Below are 23,591 nucleotides of genomic sequence, written 5' to 3'. Positions count from 1 at the left end.
GTTGAAGCGTAACACTATATCTTGCTATCCCTGACAGTGCTTTACCTGAAATGTCAAATCTTTTCTTGCATTGTTCAGGGCACAACATGAGGCAAACTGCATGGAAGAAATGTCCTATCTTCTTGATAGAATGTTACAGGGAATTTCAACACTAATAAAGAAAATTAACTGGCATTAACTTTGCTGGCAGTTGTACGTTTGCTGTGCACAGTAGGAGGCAGTGTTTTGCCTGCTTAGTTAAGCCTTCGTGGGTTTCAGCATGGTTGTGTCATGTTCTTTGAATGGCTGCAGATCAATATCGACATCTACAAACCGTGTGAGTAATGCACAATGGTGTGGAAAATTTCTAGGCTGCAAGCACTGCTGCAGAATGCTGCAGAATGTCAAGAAGCTACGGCACGACTACTGTTTTCAGTGAGTGTACTCGCTTAAAACTGAACACTTTGAACTAAGCATACTTTGACATGAAAAAAAAAAGCTCGAGACTGAGCGGGAATGTGTTGAAAAATATGTTGTCTTTTATTATCAGGCATTCCTCCACACAGTGGTATTGCCATATGTACATGTGAAACCTGTTTGGACAAATCACACATAGTCTCTGGAATGTTTTCAATGCACTTACAAGAAACACACTTCATCTTATTTTCTCAACAATACAAACAAGCAAAAAAGATTAAAAAAATGACAAGCTGCACATTCATTCAGATGCACCTTTGCTTGGCAAAGTGGCAATCTCCCATAAAAGAAAAAAAAGTTATGCACATTCAGTAAATTGATTATAGATTGAAATGACAGCTGCATTTACATAAGTGTGATCAAACTGCACTGCAAGTCTCCAATTTGCTGCTAGAGTAATTCATTATAGAGGTAGGATTGGCTGAAAACTGTTCACCAGGTTAGAAAGACTGCATAGTTTATCAAGATCAATCTCGAAGGGCTCCTTGTACCCTAATATTTTTTTTTTTAATTTCACAAGTTTGCAAGTCTTCTCAGTTTGAACAAAAATAGAAGCACTACAGAAATTGATTAATTAATTCCAGGATTCTATGTGTCAAAACCGTGATATAATTATGAGGCATGCCATAGTGGGTCACTTTGGACAATTCAAGCACACAAACACTTTCTGGGATTCAGTGTATGAGAGCGACACCTGGGCCCTGAATTCATTTTGACCCATTTGAATTTCTAGTAACTATATTACCACACCATTTACAAGAATGTCATGACCGTCCACAATGACAGCTTACCGCAATGCACAGTCACTCGCCTGAAAAAATCATGAAAGAGATGCTGCAACACTTTAGGCAGTTACACTAGGCTCACAATAGCAGAACTAATTGAAAGCTACAACCCAACATCCCCCATTATGATAGTATCCCTACGACATCAAGAGACAGCTCAGTGCAACGTCGTAAACACTATGTCAATCCTTTCAGCATGTCGGGCACAATGCAACATCAGTACAAATGACATAAACCAATGACACATAAGAGATGCAAAGAAACGAACATGATACAATGGCAAATTCCACATCAAGAGCATCAGAATACAGGAATGAATATAAGTTTAGATCCAGACACACTTAAGACCTTCTCGCACACTTCTAAAGGCAAGGCAGTTACGCAGTTGAATGACAAAAGTCACTTGGTGGCAGTGAATCAACAGGTACCTTGTGTTGCGTTCCGTCACGGACAGGCGGGCACACTACACAGGCGGCAGAATGTCACATCCCCATCACACTAACTGAAACTGAAAAGTCATTTTACACAACTCGCTTTGGGCACAAACGTAGTTGAGCCAATTACGGTAGCCAGGAAGAGTAGCTACTGTTATGACCAGGCAATAAGCCATTGATGCAATCAACATAGCTTGAACCTTTAATTTTCCTAACTTTCATTAGAGGTACAAGATAGTTCATTTACTTAAAATGACTTTTTCTATACGTTGTGTGACAGGTGCACCAAATGCTGCAAGGACAAAATTTCTTTATTTGCTTTGTGGCCATATGGACTGTTAAAAGCATCCTTGCCAGTCAACTATCAGATAAATGAGAAGTATTTTTGCTGACAATGACAAACAAAAATATTGCCACGTTTTCTTTTTAACCAAGCTGACGACCAAATTTCCTATTTGTCACAAGTGTGCCAAACAATCACTTTAATGTTTCTATAAAGCATTCCTCATTAGGCTAATCCAAACAACAGCCTACTGGTGTTTTTTTTTTCTTTTCTATCTTGGTAACAATGGGTGATCAATTTACGTAAAATAGCCTGCCTTTTTCTAATCAAGGTGATATCTCGAATAATTGGTTCACAGGTTTAGACTATAGTGTGCCTGACGAACAAACAATGCGTAATGCCTTTGAGGCTGGCTTTGTGCAGCAATTATGACACATGTATAATCGTAAAACACAATACTGGACAACTGACATAAAGAAGGAAAAAAAAGCGAGATAACCGAGGTTTGATCTCCAGAAGCTGCATATATAGTGGTTTAGTGAAACCAGGACGGAAGTTGACAATGGAAACCGCACCACACAGACATTACTCACAGCCACAACCACTAGACCCTCTTCAATATGTATCCTACAAGGCATAAACTGAACACTTCGAACAACCTCGAGCATCAAAGTACAACTAAAATCCTGCACATTGATGTTAAAACACCTGACACATACTTCACGAGGCCTGCCTACGTGTCATAACCTTGAGGGCGCAATCCCCAAGCAGAAATGAGCGGTTTCTTGTTTCTACGAAAGACGGGCAAATAATACAGTTCTCGAGCACATCGGCATTGCAAGAAATAAAACAAAAAAGGCCCTACAAACGCGAGACAAAGTGCAGCGATAAAAAGTGTACAGAACTAAAAGCACACCATGTAAAACAATGACACGCTGCTTGCAATACTAGGATGTGACGGCAGCCTAAAATCGCTGTAAAGAAAAGCCGGCCTGTGAGATTTAAACCGTCTGGCTTCATCACAAAACTTCAGATCTGAATTATCACAAGCTCTTTTGCCACAGGCTAATCGTTAGCTACCTGAAGGTCCTGCATGTCGGCAATGCCCCACTAATAAAGAAAGTAGGGCCAATGCCAGGCTGACGTGTGGCTGAGCAAGCTTTGTGAATCCAACATCACGTGTCTGTACAACGGCTGTGAGAAAGGACAACTGCACTAGAAAAACTGGCAAGATAAAACATGCATTATGAAACACATCGCCAGCGTTGGAGCAGGAATGCGAGTGGGCTTGTTACCTGCCTTGCCAACGTAACAATGTCATGATGCAACAACAAAAGGCATCTATCGAGAGACCTAGGTTATGTACTTATCTTGATTACCTGTCCAGCTCTCTCTCTCTGTGAAGTCTTTGACTCGGCAAATAACTTAATATAAGTGGTACAGATGCACCTGCGGGGTAAACTCTAAAATGTGCGAGACTGAACCACCATCAGCAAAAACCTGAATCCGTTTTGGGCGAATGGTTCCAAAATTGCACCTGCACAATATGTACGACTAAAACCATGAAAATTCTTGCGGACATGTCACAACCAGCTTATATGTTGAAATGAGATTCAAAATACGCTGCTGCCAACCTGTCTTCGAGACACTGCCTGTAGATAAGGGACATACACTATTGCTAAAATTGGAAGCTGCAATAACAAGAAACAGTGAGATAAAATACTCCAAGAGATGTCGCTGGGATGAGATTCATAAAAAATCGCAGCTGCAAGTTTTCTACTCGTGATTTCATAAATTTTGTCAATGCCTACATTCGAGCCCGAATATACTGATCCTGAAGGAGATTACAAATTCTTTGACGTATATACCAGAGACTCAGTACATGAAAGCATGCTGCTGTAAAGTTGCAATGGACACCGGATGCACTCAGAGAAGTGCAATCTGATGGCTGCATGTGACATACCAATGAACAGCCTTTGTCAGAGGTTGTGGGCTACGTTTCCTGTGACCGCCACGGCGACTACGGACTGCTTAAAGGAGTTCCTGTGGTATGCTAAAAGTGTCAGTCTCCTGGGAAGCAAAAAGAGATTTCTTGCTTACCATTCAGAGCTCTGGAGTGTCTGTTAGGAGTGCCACAAAAACTGCCCCACACAGCCAAAATATGCGAGGAAAACACGGCGTACAGCACGTACACTTTTGACAAAGACTACGTCTGCCAGGCAGCCATAGGCTGCATGTTGAAGGTTGCTGCTTTCACAGGAAGTAGTGCCATGAGCACCATTCAGCAGAGATGGCCACCCGAAAGTCTGCTAATGGACACCACTCGTCAGAGAGGTCACGCGAATGAAAACTAAGCACTTCAGCCTAGGAGGGAAAAAAAAGAAAAGAAACAGCAAAAGCAGAACCAAAAGGAAGCATGAAATCATGCAGCCAGGCCTTGCAAGGCACAATACCAGCTACAAAAGCACTTTACTCGAAACAAAGACATCACTGCTAATTAAATTACGGCACATCAGCAGTAATCTTAGGCCCTTTGTAGCAATGCTAGGCCTGCATGCTCACTTACATCAGCAGCAGAATGCCATGGAGAAAAAAGTATGCGTGCAAAAAGCGATAGTGGACAAATGAGGCATCACAAACATACGTGAAATGCTGAAGGAAAGCACACTCGGAGAGGCACGGTGCGCCAGACGGTTTTCAATGAATGAAGTTGTCTCACCTGCGAAGTTTGATCCTGACATACACTACTCCTAAGCTTTTACGTGCAATTTCTTCTTTTTTTTTCAGGCATCATATCCAGTGTCCAATACAGGCAATTCCAAGCGCTAAAGTTCAATGTAGAAGTGCTCAGCAGGGGCTAAAATATAAAGATACTCACATTTACAGTGCACAAATGCCTGGTTACGCTGTGGTTCCTGTAGGCACCATACCAACAAGACTGCTAGCGATTCAGTGACAGCAAGAACCACAGGTATATTAGTACCCGTAGGCATTGTCTATCTTTGCAAGCATGCCCAAGAAATCAACCTCAATGCTCCTCACTCTTTCGCGACAAGAAAACATCTTCTAGAAAAGAACACAAAGGGTTTGCAGTAATCTGTTTCCCTCAGCAGCTTGTGGGGTGTGAGATTCATTAAAAAAAAATGCAATGGTCAGCAAACACAAACCCAGTCACACAACCATGTACCTTGAGGCTGAACTTCAAAGAACCAGCCATCACGGTGCCATGTCAAATGTTAATTAGCTTGAGACACTTGAAGTGCAACGCGCACCCTTGCCCCATGATTAGGACTCCCTTTTCATTGACGCTGAGATGTTATGTGGCAACCATGACAAACCACTCACTGAAATGGTACAGCGATCAGGCGCCATATCTTGTAACAGTCCTTTTTTTTTTTATTTTATTCATACTCCTTTTTTTTTGTGCTCTGTCATATTGAGCTGGTGGCAAAAGGTAGAAATGATGGATTGGACGGCAGAAATAATGAATTGGAAAAGAAGAATGTTACAAAATTGGGCCACTGTAACACAGAGAGCATGTCAAACAAAGATGGCTTGGGCAAGTCAGTGGCATAAAAAGCAGTTGGACTCTGATTAAAAAAAAAAACGTCACTGCCATCCCATTAATTCCTGAAGCATTCATTCAGCGTTTTGTCAGTATCCCCGACTTCTGACTTACTGACTTACCCGACCCTTCTGACTTACTGATAAAATTGCTTAATCGATGCATCAGGTCACTCCTGCCACAGCTAGTGTGTACGCTCTGCCTTTTCCACTCGGACTGCAGACACCGATACATTCAGTCCGGATCACCAGGAGTATGTATACCACACCACTGCAGCCAATGCACCGGGTTGATCTATAAAGCCAGCGCAAACTACACAGTGCAGACGAGATGCCTGCGTAGCTGCTCCATGCTGGCTCTTGAGCACAGTGCGAGAGATGATAACATGCAGGCATTGCCCCGCGGTCCACGAGACGTGCGGGAAGATGGTGTGCTGCTTTTCTTTCTACAGGTGCTGCAATCTCGTGTTGAACTGCTTGTGTCCTTGCTCCAGGTACCCAGCCTCTTCACTCGCATATCTGAAACCAAAACACAAAGCTTGAGACAAGAGCCCCAGTGTAAACGTGAACCCAAAACCCTCCACTCTGTGCAGACTGGAATCGTCGACATTCGCAAAAATGTGCCCTCAACGTGCAATTCTTTGAGGTGTCGTCCGAAAGAGCCCCAACTGATGCTGCCCTACAACAGCTGGTGATGAAGGCAGTCGTAATCTCGGCTAATGCACTTACCGATTTCTCTGGCCCTCTTCTGCTACAACTTGGTAACGAGAAAGGCCAGCCATAGTAACAGCATGCTTCCGCCAGTGATAGGAGCACCAGCTCTGTAGGGAGATGCTGTCCCTTCCCCTGCACAAACAAAAGCAATTCATTCAGTCCTCGTACATCGAACAGTATGGTTGGCAAGACAGCCAATGGTCACGCCACATTTGCTAAAGCTTGCAGAGGCCACACAAATTGCAAGCACGATGGATACTTCCAATTAATTCTTAACTAAACGGGCACATACCGAATCCATACCCTGTGCTAAAACAAAATGCACTGCAAGATGCAGCCTATGTGTTAAGTTTTAGTTCACAAAGGGTCAGTGGTTTAGCCAGCATGGCCATTTACACATATCTACTGCATTAACTGACATTCTGTGCTCTAAAAATCAATACTATTCCTGAGTAGCGCTATGAAGTAATGCATGATAATTTTTAAAAAATCAAGCTGTTTTACATGTGTTCTGCTGTCTCCTCTAGTAGTTTGCATGCACATACCTTCAGTGGTGGCTTGTAGTTTATTTAGATTTGCATTGTGTCATTGCGGTCCATTCCAGCTTTTCTTCTCTTATTTCTGAATGCACATACAACCTATGCGAGCATGAAAACATGCATCTTAAAGAATTTCTCAGCTGGAAGTTCAGAAGTTGCTTTACTGCTCGTTTCATCTTCTTTTTTTATCTCCGCTTCCACAGTGTTTCTTAAACCTTTGAGAGTTGCTGCCTTACAAATATGATGGCAAAAACAAATCCCAAGTGGTTAGGGCTATACATATATGGCAGCGACCGAACGTTCGAAAAAAACAAGCTTTTTCAGAATGAAGCACCACCTACCATCGCTCTGGAGGTGCTGCAGCCTTCCGCGACTTTGGGAAAAAGTTTTTTTTTTGTGCTGACGCCCCTTGCCTTCTGGCAAGACTGATTTTTCGTTTCTCTTTATGGTGGTTGCCAGCACTGTAGTTTGTGGGTATTCCCGCTTCAGCGGTTTTGCTGCCGCATGCTCATGTCCGCACACTTCATAAGCGGCATTCTTGCGTGTCATTTGGAATCACAGATGTAGAGAAAAATGTTTTCGATCTCCTTTCTTATCAGTCAAATTTACCGTGAAATGCTCGCCCACATGGCTCTGCCATAGGCGTACGATTACTTTGCTTACAGGCGTGTGCTTGCAAACCAGCGATACTGCCATGTGCACATCTCTTCTTGGGAGACGTGTGCAATAAAAACTTAAATAAAGAGAAAACATAAAAAAGCATACATGAATGACAAGGTTCACATGGTATACAGAAGCAAAAGGAATTACACACAATGCTGTCTTTGTTCCATAACATCAGCATCATATTGCTTACAAGAATACAGACGTCTGTGTAAGCACACACATAAACACGCATGCTGGTAATACATTTCAAATCACTGACCCCCTAAAGTGGGGAAATTGAAGACAGTACTTGTAAGGTTTACAATAAAAAGGTATGATTAAAAACAAACCAAACAAACAACATACTACAGACCAGGGTCAGCATCACAAGCTGTGCTTTTTTTTCACAGCTACACTGCCCTCTGTAGTCTGTGCCAGGTAACAGTTATGATAACTGGCGCCTAATCTCCTGACAGTAGCATCAGCCCACTGCTTGCCTACATTAGAGTATGCGCCATGCGCAAAACGCCGACACCACCGCCTGTCGCCAAGGCTGCGAAGCTTAGGCGGGCTCGGGCGAACCCTGTTCCCGTCAGCGCGTATGCGTGTGCTGTCATGTTTGGCTTCTTGATTGCAATTTAATGCTTCTGTCAGCCTCCAGCGATGTCTTGAAGCAACTGTTGTGTAGTTGGGCGCTTTAACACGTACGAAAATTCGTCACGCACACAATTAGTTTCTAGTGCTGCGTCGAGAGCAAAAGCGACGGCGGCTGTGAATCGCGGCTGTTCAACGGAGAAGATAAGCAATCGTGCTTTGTTTACTGCAGTTTTAGAGCAATCACTATGTTTTTATTTTGTGCTTGATGTGGCTGCACCTTTAGAGAGTGCTTCCACATTTAAACTTAGATTAGATTATTATATTATGATGTTTTACGTGTCAAAACCACGATCTGATTATAAGGCATGCCGTAGTGGGGGACTCCGGAAATTTTGATCATCTGGGGTTCTTTAACGTGCACCTAAATCTAAGTACATGGCTGTTTTCATATTTCACCCCATCAAAATGTGGCCACCATGGCTGGCATTTCATCCTGCGACCTCGTGCTTAGCAAGCCAACACCTTAGGTAAGCAACCATGGCAGGTCATTTAAACTTGGTCGCCTCGTCTACAGTCCAGAAGATATGTTAAACATTATGTTGTTGTTACTGATGAGACGCAATGTCCCCCTTTGAAAAAAAAAAAAGATACGAAAAGCTAAGCCAGATAATGCGGAGCTAAGCTGTGAAGCGCTCAATGTGTTTAGAAGCTTTGAACAAAGGGCTCTGTGTTAAAAAGCAGGTGACGGCGCCTTAAAAAAAACTGACCATGCGTTGCATGGAATCAGCTGTTGCTCTACTGATCGATGGCACTAAAATGCGACCTGTGGCGTATAACGTTCTGTGTACGCTCGCCTCAGCTATCTGCATGCTGGCTGTACAACCTGGCATCTGTGAGCATTAAAGGCTTCTGACAGGGCATCCAACCTCATTTTGAATGCCTCTTAATATCACTTTGCGGTAATAGGAAATGCCTGAACTTCGAAGCCCTGATGTCTGCAACCAATGCATATTCAGTTTACCCCAGCTGTGTTGTGCATTGTGGTCAATTCTGAAACCTTGATGTTTCTTTTTTTTTTTTTTTTCCTTGCTAGTAGTGGTAGCGAGTGCTTGTTCTCCTTTTCTTCTTTTGCATGAAATGGGCCAATATGTGTTCACGTTGTTTCACTGCAGTTATCACTGCTTTGAAAATGATTGCAATATAGCATGTGGTTTACAAGAATTATTTATTGCCATGCTTTGTATTCGCTTTCAAAGTGTTAATCTTGTGTCCGTGTACTCTTCTAATTAAAAAGTGCTGCATTGGCTATTCAGATTTGGGGCACAACAGGCAAAGCAAGATGCGGTTTAACTGAACATTTGGGTGCGAGGGTGATACCAGTAAAAATGGTGGTGACACCAAAAAATGACACAAGGTAAAAGCAATTCGCTGTTGACTGACCAGGGAGGCAAATTTTCAGCTATGGCGTCTTCTGATATCTCACTCGCATGCTTCCGTGAAGTTATCGAGATGCTCTGCTTGTTTAACAATGGAACATGTGAAATCCATGCTGTGCCGACAGTGGTAAGATGCAAGCATAAAAACAATCAACCCTTAATTATTTCCGGAGTCCTATATGTGCTATTTTTCTCAAGCTCATCATGCTGGTTTGCAAGCTTTACCGTCGCTGGCTTCTCACATGGCCACACCTGTACGAACCATTCGCAGGTGCGATGGCGCTCCCTTAACCCACTATGACAAACACGGCATGTAAACGAAGCAAGTGTGTGCATAAAGAATATTCGTTCACGGGCCAACAAATAAAGCCATTAGTGGCCGGGGTGTCATAACGAAAGCAGCATACTGGCGATGAACTCCATTTCACAGGCGAGCTTGTTGATGCTCATCTGCGGCAAACACTTGGCGCGTAAGGAGCCAGTGTCGTCCCAAACAGCCGTGAAGTTGGACACATTTGCCCTACTGTACAGTGCCATTTCCTTGCGCATACCGACACCGCAGAAGTAACTATCTGGGATGTGCACAAGCGGCAAATCACATCAACACACTTCAGTCATGCCTGCAGTGGAAGCAGGCGTCTCCGGCACGCGCCTGCCTGCGGTTCCAACGGCCACTGCTACGCGGCTTCCAGTGGCGTTGCGCATGGCGGATAGAACAAGTCACCCTGCCCTTCCCACGGACTGCTAGAATCTATTGCAAGTGAAAATGGAAAACTGGTGCCTCACAAAGCAGACAACAAAACTTATGATACAGCCCCACCTAGTCAGTGCCACCAATTTTTTCTACCTCCAAATCATAAGCCTGTCCATCTGCTCATACGCGGGCATGCACTACAGCTGTAGCTTGAATTTCGCGTGGTCCATGAGTGAAGGGTAGGCTACGAGAAGTTGAAGAATGGTGCAACGCGAGGGAGAGCCACCAAATCTAGGCAGGCAAAACATGACAACGGCTGAGAAACAAGATCAGTAAGCCAACGTACCGACGCGGAACTCCCAAGGGGGCGAGGACATCTTTCCATCGCCTCCAAAACTCCAAGCAAGCACCCGGAGCTTGTACACCTTGCCAGGAACCAGGCCTGACACAACAGCTTCCAGGTCCTCGCCGTCAAGCTGCTTGTAGACCTCCTTGGCTGATGTGAGGTCCTGGTCTGCCTCCCAGTATCGGACCTTGTAGCCCTGAAATCGGGAAGAAAAATGCACTGAATCTGAAATTTTCAATACTGCAACCACGCCTGCTGCTCATAGCATACCCAATGCCAAGGAGAGGAACACAGTAGTCATTACGACTTTACAAACGCTGGGCCAAAAGGTGTGCAAGCCAGAGAGTGATATATGCTCTGTGGAAACAACTGTCCATAATTGACAGCAGGTGCAATACCCTAGGGCAAGCCCAAAAATTAGAGGAAAGTGTCTCGAGTCTTCTTCAAATTTACCTTCTGTCGAGTGCTAAGTCAACTAGGTAGATAACGACCCACATGCTGCGTATACCCTGACTTTTAACGTACAGTTCTTTCCTGGTAAAATTGGCCCATAAACTGCCTGCATGTTATAACTAGATATGAAGCCAAAACCGTCAGAGCGAGTGTCATCCCCATTGTCATCACAAAATGGTGACAACAAGTTCTTGCATACTGTATTTACTCGTGTAGGGCCCAAATGCCCCCTTTGGAGAGCAAAAACTTCAGAAAGAAATTCACCGACGATTGCAAAGCTCCATATGGGAAATTTGAGTGCAGTTTATACATGTTTTCACTTACAATCTCTTTCGTGCAGCTCATTGCAGACGGCGAAAAGTGCGGGGCGACTGCCTTGCTAATCTGGAGATCACGAAGGCAGCGCGTGGTGACGTGTAGGCACAACTCACAGCAGATGCTGCAGACAGAACTGGCAGACGATGCGCACTACTCTGGCGCCATCTCACAGCCATCATCGCCACACAACGCCTTTCTTATCCCGCTTTCGCCATACCCTCCTTCTCCGCTTTCCTCCTCGTATCTTTCATCCATCGCTGTGATCCGCATTCGCTCTTTCACCCTTCGCTCGGTTATACACACACCGACCACAGGAATGCGTGCATAAGAGATGGGCTCTAAAGAGTTTCACTAAGTATCACGCACATACCCGCTTCGTGTTGGTCAATTTCTGCAAGCAGCTACTAGATGGCACTAGGTGAGGTCCTGCCGATGACAGCATCACCACTGTCACTGCATCCCACCAGATCGCAATGACGTAGCATAGACCCCATAGATACAGTGTCTTAACGGTGTTAGCTGTGCCGAGGCATGCTGTTTAGCTGCATCATGCTTTCAGGCTTATTAACAGGGCATTGATGTAAAGTGTGCACTAGATTTCAAACATGTGACATGCGGTTTCACTTGAGGCTGTCACCAAGAGCTTCAAGGGGGCAAGAATCTTGGACGGTACTGAGTACGAACAGCTTTAGAACAGTGTTGATGAAGTGACCCCTTCCATTCTACGCCTTCCATTCTACCCCTTCCACCTTCCTTTTTGCTCTTTCTGAGCTGCGCTACAAGCCTAAAAAAAGTCATGACATACCAACTCGCCCAAACTGCCATGCTTTTGTCCTTTACAGTACCGCACACCTCAAGCTTTCATACAGAAATACTACTTTCCCTCATTTGGAAAAACAAAGACTCATTCCCAATGCACTAAAGTTGCAATGAACAAAAAAAAAAGTCGCAGTTTCGCCCGAAAGGCAAAGTATCGATTTTGATAGCAAATTAGTAGACAGCTATACGAAGTAAGGACGGTAGCTTTATTGGCTGTATAAACTTGTAAATATTTGCTTACTAACTAAATTAACAAGCATGGTGTCATGCACGCACAAGCAAACATGAACATGTCTCACTCGACGACCGCGGAAACTCTCAACCAGAACGCTGGAGTGAGGAAGTGCGGTCGCAGGAGTGAGTGAATTTACTTTCGTGCTCATATATATTTACATAATTTATGGCACTCATGTCTATTAAAACTGTGACGTGTAAGGTGAGCTACGTGCATAAAATATATGTTGCGAGGTGATAGTAGGATTAAAATGTAAGAACATTCAGGTAGCACTAATGCCTCACCTGGGCCCTTGTACACCAGGGCAGGGAAGCACCTGCTCCAATGATGATGACGTGTGGTGTTTAATGGCGCAAGAGCCAGCCATACCAAAAGAGCATCGTGACATATGGTAGTGAACTGTCTATGCCTTATGTACGAAATGATCACATGAGTTGCAAATGGTAGATGTAATGTGGCTGCAAAAGCACCTGCTTTAAATCCTACAGCCGCAGCAATAGCCTCCGATAAGAAGCTATGCTACGGATTACTTGTGTGAATAGCACGCAGAAAACAAACAACACTTTAAAAAAAGGCTCAAACTGATTTGTGATTGAAAAGTGGGTCATTGCCAAGGAACATTGTTGAAGGAAGTGGAAATTGCTGATGTTATGCTAAACGAATTTTTTTTTCTTTGAGCTTCTATGTCAAGACACTCCAGCAAAACGTGCAGCACAGTCAACGTTTCACCACATTTACCACAGATGATAGGTGGGTGATTGCCGGTCAGCAGGTGCGAGTGTGTGCTATATGTGTGCCTAGTTCTTAGTTGACAACTGGTCACGTCAGTACGTCCTGTTTATGTTCATCATCATCATCATCATCATTATCATTATCATCATCATCATCTCATCATCACCACCACCACCACCACCACCACCACCACCATCTTATTTTATGTCCACTGCAGGACGAAGGTCTCTCCCTGCGATCTCCAATTACCCCAGTCCTGCGCCAACCGATTCCAACTAGCACCTGTGAATTTCCTAATTCAATCGCGACTAGGTGGTGTTTTTGTTATGGGTGGCCAATTCCTTAACTGTGGCTTAATAGCACGAAGGTTATTAAATGTTTCACTGTCCCAGGAGTGCTGCCAATAGCTTCTAAGCTTTTTTTTGTAAGAAAGCCTTCAAGTCCATGACAGGGACAGCTGCAGAGTTCTCGGCTTTTGTTGCTACCGATGTGGCAACTTTGTCTCCCAATGCATTACCCTTGATGCCTCTAAGGCCAGGAATCCAGCATATTGTGAAATGCTGGCAAGACATATATACGGTACACAGAAGCGAATAAAGAAAATTTAGTACAGCTTTTTTACATTTACAGAAACACTTTAAAGATTTCACAACAGTTAGAGAGTTGGTGAATATAATGGCTCTTTTTATAGGTATTTCTGTTCCTGGTATGTTTAATGGCTGACAGTACTGCACATGGTCCAGACGTAAAGATACCTGTTTCCATGAATACTTGTTTCTGTTGTCACAAACGAATGGGCACAACAAAGCCACATGCAACTTCCCAAGTGGCAATGGCACTTTAATCGCGAGCACCACGAACCAGAGTGGAGCATCACGGACCACAATAGTGCAGGCCCTCGAATTGGTCCGACAGTCCCAGCAGACCTCACCTGTATAGACTCCTCCTCAATAGACGGCACCACGCCTCGCCACGTGACACGCACGCTGGTGTAGGAGAGGCCGTGCACCTTGACGCTCGTCGGGGGCCGCAGGGGCGCGGCCTTGAACGTTTTGGACACAAAGAACTCGCTCTCGGGGCCCGATCCAGCCTCGTTGTACGCCATGACGGCCACCCGGTACTCTGTGTTGGGCTGCAGACCCACGATGAGACCCCAGTTTTCGATGCCTCGCTTGAGCAGAATCAGGGAGTCCAGCTCTGGGTCCAAGTCGCTGCGCCAGTACTTGATCTGCAGAAGAGAAAGCAATGAGGGCAATGAGCGCAAAGTGTGCAAGGCGTAGATGTGCCCCGGGCACCCCAGCGGTGCCTCAAACTGATCCCGAGCTACTGTGACTGGTCAGTGGCTGTGGCATTATGCTACTGCTGCTCGAGCACAAGATCACTGGTTTGATTCCCAGTTGCAGCAGCCGGATGTTAATGGGGACGAAACACAAAAAATGCTGATGCGCAATGCTTTCAACCCTCATTGAATGTAACAGTGTCACCTACTAATATTTTGCAAACTTTTCACAACTGCAACAAACACAATTAGTGTCCTTACATTTTGTTTCCCTTATTCCCAGGAACGCAGTGTGTTGTGATCGGCTCCCATCACACGGAGCTGAAGATTGCGGTGTGGGTGACAGAAATTCACAAGGTGGATACCCTATTTGTAAGCTCACCAACACAGCAGCAGGTGAAACCACTCACCCGGTGTCCAATGAGGCGTCCTCTAATCTTCTCACGGGTGATGTCCAGCGGAGTCCAAGTGACGTTCAGGGCAGTGGAATTGTGCGGCACGGCGAACACGCCCGAGGGCTGCACCTGGGGCATGCCCTCGGCCGAGTAGATCACCTCTGGTTCCGAGATGGGGCCCTCGCCCACCACGTTCACCGCCTGCACCTGGACCTGCACCGAGCAGCAGCAAATAGCATGGCTATTAGGGCCCATGCTAGCACGCAATGGCAATGGCGACAAAGGTGCCCAAATCCAGGCTGGCTCTACAGCTCTTTGTCTTAAAGGGACCCTGAAACGCTTTTGACGATTTTCTACAAGCGTACTGAGTCGTTAGAGCAGGCCCTTCTGATCATTAATTGACACATCTAAGTGCTCTGCGTAAAGCGTGTAATTTATTATAAGGTTTTAAAGATGCACATCGCTGCCGATCGCAGCACACTGCTCGGCGGAATTTTAAGCCGCCCCTACCCATATGATGGAAATCGCCCATATGACGTCAGTGGGGCGAGCTATCCGATTGGCTGACCAGGGCGCGTGATCGATAATTTTTCCAACTTTATGGTAAACAAAGGACCTTCGTAATAGTTGGAATGTTGTTTCATTTGTTTTTATAAAAAGAAAGTAACATGAAGAGAATGCACAAGAACAATTTTTCAGTACAATTAAGCACTTCCGGCACAAAGCAAGTGTCGTCTGCTTGTGTTACAACGTACTCCATTTTGACGAGAGCTGTGCCGTCAGTGTCGGTCTGTCTTTTCGCGAGCGCTATGGTTCGACTGTTGTGTTGTGGACTACAAACGTAGCGACTTCCAATATGTCAAGCTGCGACATCGTGTCCCTCTGCAAGGCAGCATACGAGCGAACTGGCTGCTGAGCATGCTATCCGATCGGCACCAGGATTTGCGCGTTTGTGGCCATCACTTTACACCGGAAGATTACTAACGCAATAGCGTATCACGAGTTCAGTATTTGGGAAAACGCAAGCGCAAGGGGACAGGGTCTGGCCTCTTGACTGTGCCGTAACGGGATGAGCCATGAGATGAGCAGAAGGCCAAACGTGAATGGTCTGCACGGTGCAGCCACCTGGTGGCGCAGAGTTCAACCATACACAGTAGCAGCAACGAAGCGTATTCTTCTTTGCTGCTGGCCTGTATTATTCGCAGGAGTGTAATCATCAACACGTTGTTTTTATAAATGTTTAAAATGTTTTACACTTGGTTAGAGCAATATTGTTACGTAGGAAGACACCGACGAAAAGCTATGTACAAGTATATTTACAAGGCAGTTGGCCAAGAGGCAACAGCCCGCGCTAGCTTCCAATCGTCGTCTTCGTCTTCTTCCTGCTCGGCTCTTCGTCATTGGAAATACTATCCCGTAGCACTACCCCCGGCGGCAAAAGCGCCGCCCCGGAGCGACTAAAGGCCGGACTCTAAAGCAGAGTAGTAGCTCTTGAGCCTACTGACGTGCACGACATCACTAGATGCCAGAGTAGACGACGAGGTTGAGCTCACAGGAGCAATTTCGTACGTCACAGGCGTCACCTGGCGCAGCACGCGGTAGGGCCCTGTGTATCGCGAAAGGAGCTTTTCTGAAAGTCCGACGTGACGAGAGGGTGACTACAGGAGCACAAGTGCACCAGGCGAAAACTGTACGTCACAGTGGCGGGCATTGTACTGACGCTGCTGCGTGGTTTGCGAGTCCGTCAGTTGAGCACGGGCAAGCTGGCGTGCATGGTCGGCGAGGGCGATGGCGTCGCGCGCATACTCGGTTGTTGAGGTCGCAGCAGGAGGAAGTACCGTGTCAAGGGGCAAGGTCGGTTCGCGACCGTAGAGTAGATAAAATGGAGAAAATCCGGCGGTGGCGTGCCGGGAAGAATTATAGGCAAATGTGATGTAAGGAAGGGCAACGTCCCAGTCGTGGTGCTCCTTTGAAACGTACTTGGCCAGCATGTCGGTAAGAGTACGGTTTAACCGCTCTGTCAGGCCATTGGTTTGAGGATGGTATGAGGTAGTCAGCTTGTGTTGAATAGAGCAGGAACGCACAATGTCAGCGATAACTTTCGAGAGGAAGTTACGACCACGGTCAGTAAGCAGCTGTCGCGGGGCGCCATGCACTAAGATAATGTCACGCAAGAGAAAGTCCGTGACGTCAGTGGCGCAACTGGTAGGGAGAGCCCGCATGATAGCGTATCGGGTGGCGTAATCAGTTGCGACGGCTACCCATTTGTTCCCAGAGGATGACGTGGGAAAGGGACCGAGGAGGTCTAATCCAACACGAAAGAACGGTTCCACAGGGACGGTGATCGGCTGGAGATGACCGGAAGGTAACACCTGAGGTGTTTTCCGACGCTGGCAGGGATCACAGGCAGTAACATAGCGTCGGACGGAGCGAGCGAGACCAGGCCAATAGAAGCGGCGGCGGACGCGGGCGTACGTGCGGGTTACCCCAAGATGTCCTGCAGTGGGTGCGTCGTGCATCTCAAAGAGCACAGTCTGTCGTAGATGTTTTGGCACGACAAGAAGATCAGGGCCATCAGGGAGGAAGTTCCTTCAGTACGGAATGCTGCCCTGGAGGACATATCGGCGAACGGATGCGTCGGTAGGTGTAGAGCGCAGACGCTCGATGAGTACTCGCAGCGATAGGTCTCGGTACTGCTCATCGGCGATGTTAGCGAAGGCAGACACAGAGAAAATGCCGTCGGCGGTACTACTGTCGGCGTTGTCAGGCTCGTCTACCGGGTAGCGAGACAGGCAGTCAGCGTCCTTGTGTAGTCGGCCAGATTTGTAGGTGACAGAGAACGAATATTTGTGGAGGCGTAAGGCCCAGCGACCAAGTCTTCCTGAAGGGTCTTTCAATGAGCATAACCAACAAAGCGTGTGATGGTCTGTGATAATGGAAAAGGGTCGGCCATATAAGTATGGGCGGAACTTCGCAACCGCCCAAACTAGGGCCAGACACTCACGCTCAGTGATGGAATAGTTGCGCTCCGCGGGCGAGAGGAGCCTGCTGGCATAAGCGGTAACACGGTCGTGGCCACGCTGGCGTTGTGCCAGTACTGCGCCAATTCCATGACCGCTGGCATCAGTACGGACTTCGGTAGGCGCAGAAGGATCGAAATGGGCCAGAACGGGAGGCGTTGTGAGAAGGTCGATTAGAAGCGAGAATGCAGAGGCCTCGTTATCGCCCCACTGGAAAGGGGCATCTTTTTTCAAAAGCTCGGTTAGTGGTCATGCTATGGCCGCGAAATTTTCCACGAAACGGCGGAAGTACGAGCAAAGGCCGATGAAGCTGCGCACATCCTTGACACACTTCGGAACAGGGAAGTGCGTAACAGCATGGATCTTGCCTGGGTCCGGTTGCACTCCGTTCGCGTCAACGAGATGTCCAAGGACGGTAATCTGGCGACGGCCGATTTGGCACTTCGATGCGTTGAGTTGCAGACCGGCTCGCCGAAAAACGTCCAGGGCTGCTGAGAGGTGCTCGAGGTGCGTAGCGAATGTTGGGGAGAATTCTATAACGTCGTCCAAGTAGCACAGGCACGTGGACCATTTGAAACCGTGAAGAAGGGAGTCCATCATGCATTCAAAAGTGGCAGGAGCGTTACATAGGCCGAACGGCATCACCTTGAATTGATAAAGACCGTCAGGTGTTACAAAGGCAGTCTTCTCGCGGTCGAGATCGTCTACAGCAATCTGCCAATAGCCGGAGCGAAGGTCAATAGAGGAGAAATAGCGAGCACCGTGGAGGCAGTCAAGGGTGTCATCAATCTGAGGTAGGGGATACACGTCCTTTTTGGTAACCCTGTTAAGGTGCCGATAATCCACGCAAAAGTGCCATGAGCCATCCTTCTTTTTTACCAGCACTACAGGTGACGCCCATGGACTACATGACGGTTCAATAATGTTCTTGGCAAGCATTTTGCGAACTTCGGTGTGAATAACTTGACGCTCAGCCGGTGATACTCGATACGGGCGGCGATGAATAGGAGGGGCATCGCCGGTATTAATGCGATGTCTAACAGCTGTTGTTTGGGCCAAAGGACGATCATTAAAGTAAAAAATATCTTGGTAGGAAATCAGAATGCGGTAAAGCGCACGAGCGTGCTCGGACGGCATGTCGGGTGCAATCATTTTCTGTAAGTTGGCGATGGTACAAGTTGCCGACTGCGATGGTAGAGGAGGATTAGTTGAATTGTCGTCTACTGAAATCGATGCTACAGAGTGATCCTCGAATGAGCAAAGTTGGGCCAGAGACATCCCGCATGGCAGCACTTGTGTCGTCAAGCCAAAATTGACCACTGGCAGGCAGACGCAATTCGCCGTAATAGATAAAACTGTATGAGGTAGTGTGATCCCGTGTGTAAGGAGGACGTCATGCATAGGAGCCGCGATGTAGTGACCGTCGGGCACTCGTGGGGATGACACGAAGTCAACGTAAGTCAGTGCCGAAGGTGGCAAGCGAACGAAGTTGACGGAACTGACGCGAGTAAGGTGTTGTTCAGCGGGATCCAGAACAGGCAGGTCGAGGCGGAGGGTACTGGCGGAGCAATCGATGAAAGCAGAATGTGCGGAGAGGAAGTCTAGGCCGAGGATGATGTCGTGGGGACAGTGAGCGATGACTGTGAATAGCACGGTAGTGGAGCGATCGGTGAAGGAGACGCGGGCGGCACACGGACAACAGGCGTCGTGGCGGGCGTGATTATTTTCTTCAGCTGGTTACGAAGGTCCGCGCTCATTACCAACAAATGCACCCCAGTGTCTATGAGAGCTGATACAGGAACACCGTCGACTTGCACGTCAAGAAGGTTCAGATGAGCGGGCAACGTCAGGAGAGGATTCAGGGTGTCTACCAAGGTGACACTTCCAAATTCCCTGAGTTGTCCAGGTTTTCCCTGAGTGCCTTTGCGAAATTCCCTGAGTGATTCAGAACTATCTTTTATGTCAAGATGGACTGAAACCATATCTGCCGATGCTGTCACTCTCTAGTAAGCATACGAAAAAAAACCGACTTAGTCCAATTTGAATAATAAGGAGAAGTGTTTATGTTATTCAAAAAGAGAATAGAAGGGAGGGGTTAGTAAAATGCAGAGCAAATAAAATGTCTTTGAAAAATATTGCAAATCGAGTCGGACATTCTCAAATACGAATAAAGTGGAGATGCATACAGAAGCAAATATTTTCACATAGGAGCTATTTCTATCAACTCAGTGGTATGAGGCCCGAACGTTGTCACAATTGAGATTCTCAACAACTCGTAAGTCAACCTCAACTGTTCTGACATACTCTCAGCCCAGGCACGATGGCTCAGTGTTGTGTTTCACTGCTTTAAAGAGTTTATTTTGGTTTGGATGAGGGACACCTGCATCTCGGCATCAGCCAACACTTTGTTTTTTGAGCTCAGCAGACCTACGAAGCGACGAAGAGGCAAGACCTCGACGTTTCATCGTGGGAGGCCTAGGCCCAGCCCACATAACTGCTGGTTCTCATTAAAGTTCACTTTCTCTATATCTCTCAACTCCTTCAAAATGGCGGCAGCACGCTTCCGTTCCCGTTCATTCCTCAATGCGTAGGTCCTTTTCGTTCTTGTCCTCCTTCCGCTGCTCGTTCACCCCATAGACCACTTGAAGCCCCTTCTTGGTCAGTTGCACAGTCCACGTCCGATTTTTCAAATTCCCTAGGGGCCGCAAAAACGTCAGAAAAATCGGCCAGTTGGAAGAAATAAATGCATGTCATTTACTGCCCTTAAGGGCTCAAACCGCCACAGGCACATTCGAAAACGCTGTGAAGGCCTGCCGGTACACGTATTAGGCATATCGGTGCTCGTACTGTGACAGGAAATACCGGGTGCACGCGTGTATAATTAAGCAATACATACTGTGTCCAATAGCAATAGCCCCTTCCCGCGCTTGTTATGCTTCACTGCAGTACTTTTGCGTAAGCTTCACCAAGGAACATCTGTGTACGAAGGCAAAGCTAACTTTCGGTAACCGGCATTAAGCAACGCACCATGCTTTCCTAGCTTCTAAGCCAATCGCGAGGATCACAAAAGCGGGGTCCGTGCCATTGCTAACAGCAGCGACTTCTTTCAATAAAAAAGCACGGCATCCAACGGCAAGAAGCTTCATAGCGAACGTCGAAGCATCTAGGCTTAGCGTTGCCGCCGTGGTGGCTACGGCTGCCAGCGGATCTGCGTGCGAGAGCGCCGGTTCGAGGCGGCAAGGTAATCAAAATGGCAGAGGTGGCGGCTTCGATTAACGCCATTTCGGACCTGCGGTCACGGCAAAACCTCCGGGAAATCGGACGGCGAAGAGTTCTTAAGTTTGAAATTTCAGACGTTCTGGTACATTGACTCTACGGGGTACGTGGTGGTGCCGCGAAGCCGTCCAAATTATCGAGAATCCGGAAAGTCGGTCGTCGACTGTACATTGGCAACTCCTCCAGCCGACGACAGGGCGTCAAAGACGATTCATTACGATTCCTGTCTGTTACTCGAGCCAGCATTACCTTAACTTTCGACCCTTTCAATAAAATTACAGCTAATTTCCCTGATAGAAGCACAAATTGCCTGAGTTTTCCCTGAGTTTTTCCAGACTACTCAAAATCCCTGAGAATTCCCGGTTTTCCCGATTTTCCCGGTTGGTAGACACCCTGCGGATTTGGCGGCGTAGGGAGCAATGCAGCGTCACCTCGAGGCGCTGCATCGTCTAGTTTTCCGGCTGGGAGCGGCGTCCGAAGAGAGTCGGCGAATAGGAACGACGGGGCTGGGGGGAGCGAGATTGTCGTCGTTGGGGCGAAGGCGAACGAGAATAGGGGTGATTCGGCGGAGGAGAATCGGTGGCGGCGTTATCTGAGCGGGCAGCATAGGGACGAGAAAGGCCACCGGGGGGGGGGGGGGGGGGGGCGAGAGTAGGCAGTATATGTAGACTGGTTCAGGGAACTCCAGCGACTGCGACAGTACCGAGAAATGTGCCCAACTCGATGGCAGTGAAAACAAATTGGCTTGCCGTCTGCAGTGCGCCATTCAGAGGGGTTGCGGAAACGTGGTGGGTAAGAAGGTGCGGGACGGGGTGGAATCGAACAAGCCGGGTGGGTATCAGGGCGATGGGCCGAGCAGATGGCGTGAATACCCATGTTGGCGAACTCCTGGCGGACAACTGCCTGGATCAGGGAAACAGTGACTGCAGGTGCATTGGAGGGGCTGGAGTCGAACGCAGCCGGATAGGCGGCCTCGATCTCACGCCGGACAATCCTGGTAACATCGCCAGTGTTGTTGGGACGAGGAGCGTCGGCACAGGAAGATGTCGCTGGGGTGTTGGGCAGACGGGCAAACTGTTGGTCGATACGTCGGCTTTTAGCGAGTTCCAGGCGGCGGCACTCTTTTATAACTGCATCCACCATCACCCCGTTGTTAAATAAGAGCAAGTTGAAGGCGTCATGGGCAATGCCTTTGAGGATGTGGGAGACCTTGTCGGACTCAGTCATGTGTGCGTCAACTTTGCGGCATAGAGCCAAGACATCCTGAATGTACGTGACGTAGGGCTCCGTTGACGTCTGCACACAACCGGAAAGCGCCTTCTGCGCGGCAAGTTGGTGACCGTAGGGGTTGCCGAACAAGTCTCGAAGCTTTTGCTTAAGTGAATCCCAACTGGTCAGCTCATGTTCGTGCGTCCGATACCAAACTCGAGGTGTGCCACCGAGGTAAAAGACTACGTTGGCGAGCATGGTAGTAGGGTCCCACCGGTTATTGCGGCTGACGTGTTCGTACAGGCTGATCCAGTCCTCGACATCTTCCCCATCTTTTGCCGAGAATACGCCAGGATCACGGGGAGTGGAGAGGGTGATGTAGGTCGTCGAAGTGGCAGCAGTGTCGGAGCCGGCGGAGTCGGGTTGTCGTCGCCGGGAGCCATGAAGGAAGGCTCGACGTACCGTCCACTGCGAAGCTCCGTGACGAGGTACAGGGAACGTCCACCTCCACCAGATATGTTACGTAGGAAGACACCGACGAAAAGCTATGTACAAGTATATTTACAAGGCAGTTGGCCAAGAGGCAACAGCCCGCGCTAGCTTCCAATCGTCGTTTTCGTCTTCTTCCTGCTCGGCTCTTCGTCATTGGAAATACTATCCCGTAGCAATGTTAGCGCTTTGTTTGGCTGGTTAAGTGCTGCGCCAACAAGTGTCTGGACCGTGCAGACCGATCAGGCCGCTCACGTACGTCTACGCTAAAGTTCCTTCATCAGCTTGAGTTTATGCCTCCGGTCATTAGCCGTAATGACCAGCTTGCCTGTGGTTACCGGAATACCACACACGTTCGGCTCTACGACAGAATGCTCGCACCGCACGCTGCTTCGGTAGCTCTCACTTGGAGTCGACGGCCAAGCGGCTAGCGGAGAGGTCTCGCGCGGGCGGGGGCGGGCTCCAAAACAACCGGAAGTGGACGATGTGATGTTGCATCGTGACAATGAACCAGTGAAGGCGGAGCTTAGCCCCGCTCGCTCGGAGAACGAGTTGAGGAGGAAAAGCATGGCTAGGGAGGAGGGTAACTTCTAATTGCTTGTAGCTCCATTAATACGCAACGCTTCACTTAAATTATGGTCCGAACTAAGCGTCTACAAAATTTGTCCGAACCGTTTCAGGGGCCCTTTAAGCCATTGAAATCCAGCTCATTCCGTACATTGCTTTACCCAACGGTATGGAACAGATAACATGCAATTCTGTGCATCACGGTGCTACTCTTTCCGTTGCTTATTAACCATGTTCACCATGTGGCTTGATGCATTCTTTAGAGAAGCCGTGGCACAAGGCCATTTTTCACAAAATTTATCGTGG

General features: G+C 47.5%; 1 protein-coding gene across 1 annotated transcript in view; it reads right to left on the bottom strand.

Moving 5' to 3' along the window:
• Positions 1 to 496: 496 nt before the first annotated feature.
• The window catches only part of Cont (Contactin), a 69,866-nt gene continuing 46,771 nt past the window's right edge, over positions 497 to 23,591 (bottom strand). The window contains exons 21-25 of the mRNA XM_075668486.1: positions 14,740 to 14,937; positions 13,982 to 14,278; positions 10,494 to 10,689; positions 6,252 to 6,368; positions 497 to 6,041 (exon numbers count right to left, since the gene is read on the bottom strand). Coding sequence (XP_075524601.1) covers positions 6,274 to 6,368; positions 10,494 to 10,689; positions 13,982 to 14,278; positions 14,740 to 14,937 — 786 coding nt within the window. The 3' untranslated portion in view covers positions 497 to 6,041; positions 6,252 to 6,273. The remainder of the gene's footprint in view (positions 6,042 to 6,251; positions 6,369 to 10,493; positions 10,690 to 13,981; positions 14,279 to 14,739; positions 14,938 to 23,591) is intronic.

This window comes from Dermacentor variabilis, chromosome 9 (genome assembly GCF_050947875.1).
Source record: "Dermacentor variabilis isolate Ectoservices chromosome 9, ASM5094787v1, whole genome shotgun sequence".
NCBI classification, from domain to species: Eukaryota; Metazoa; Arthropoda; class Arachnida; order Ixodida; family Ixodidae; genus Dermacentor; species Dermacentor variabilis.
This window is presented reverse-complemented; position numbering and strand designations above follow the sequence as displayed.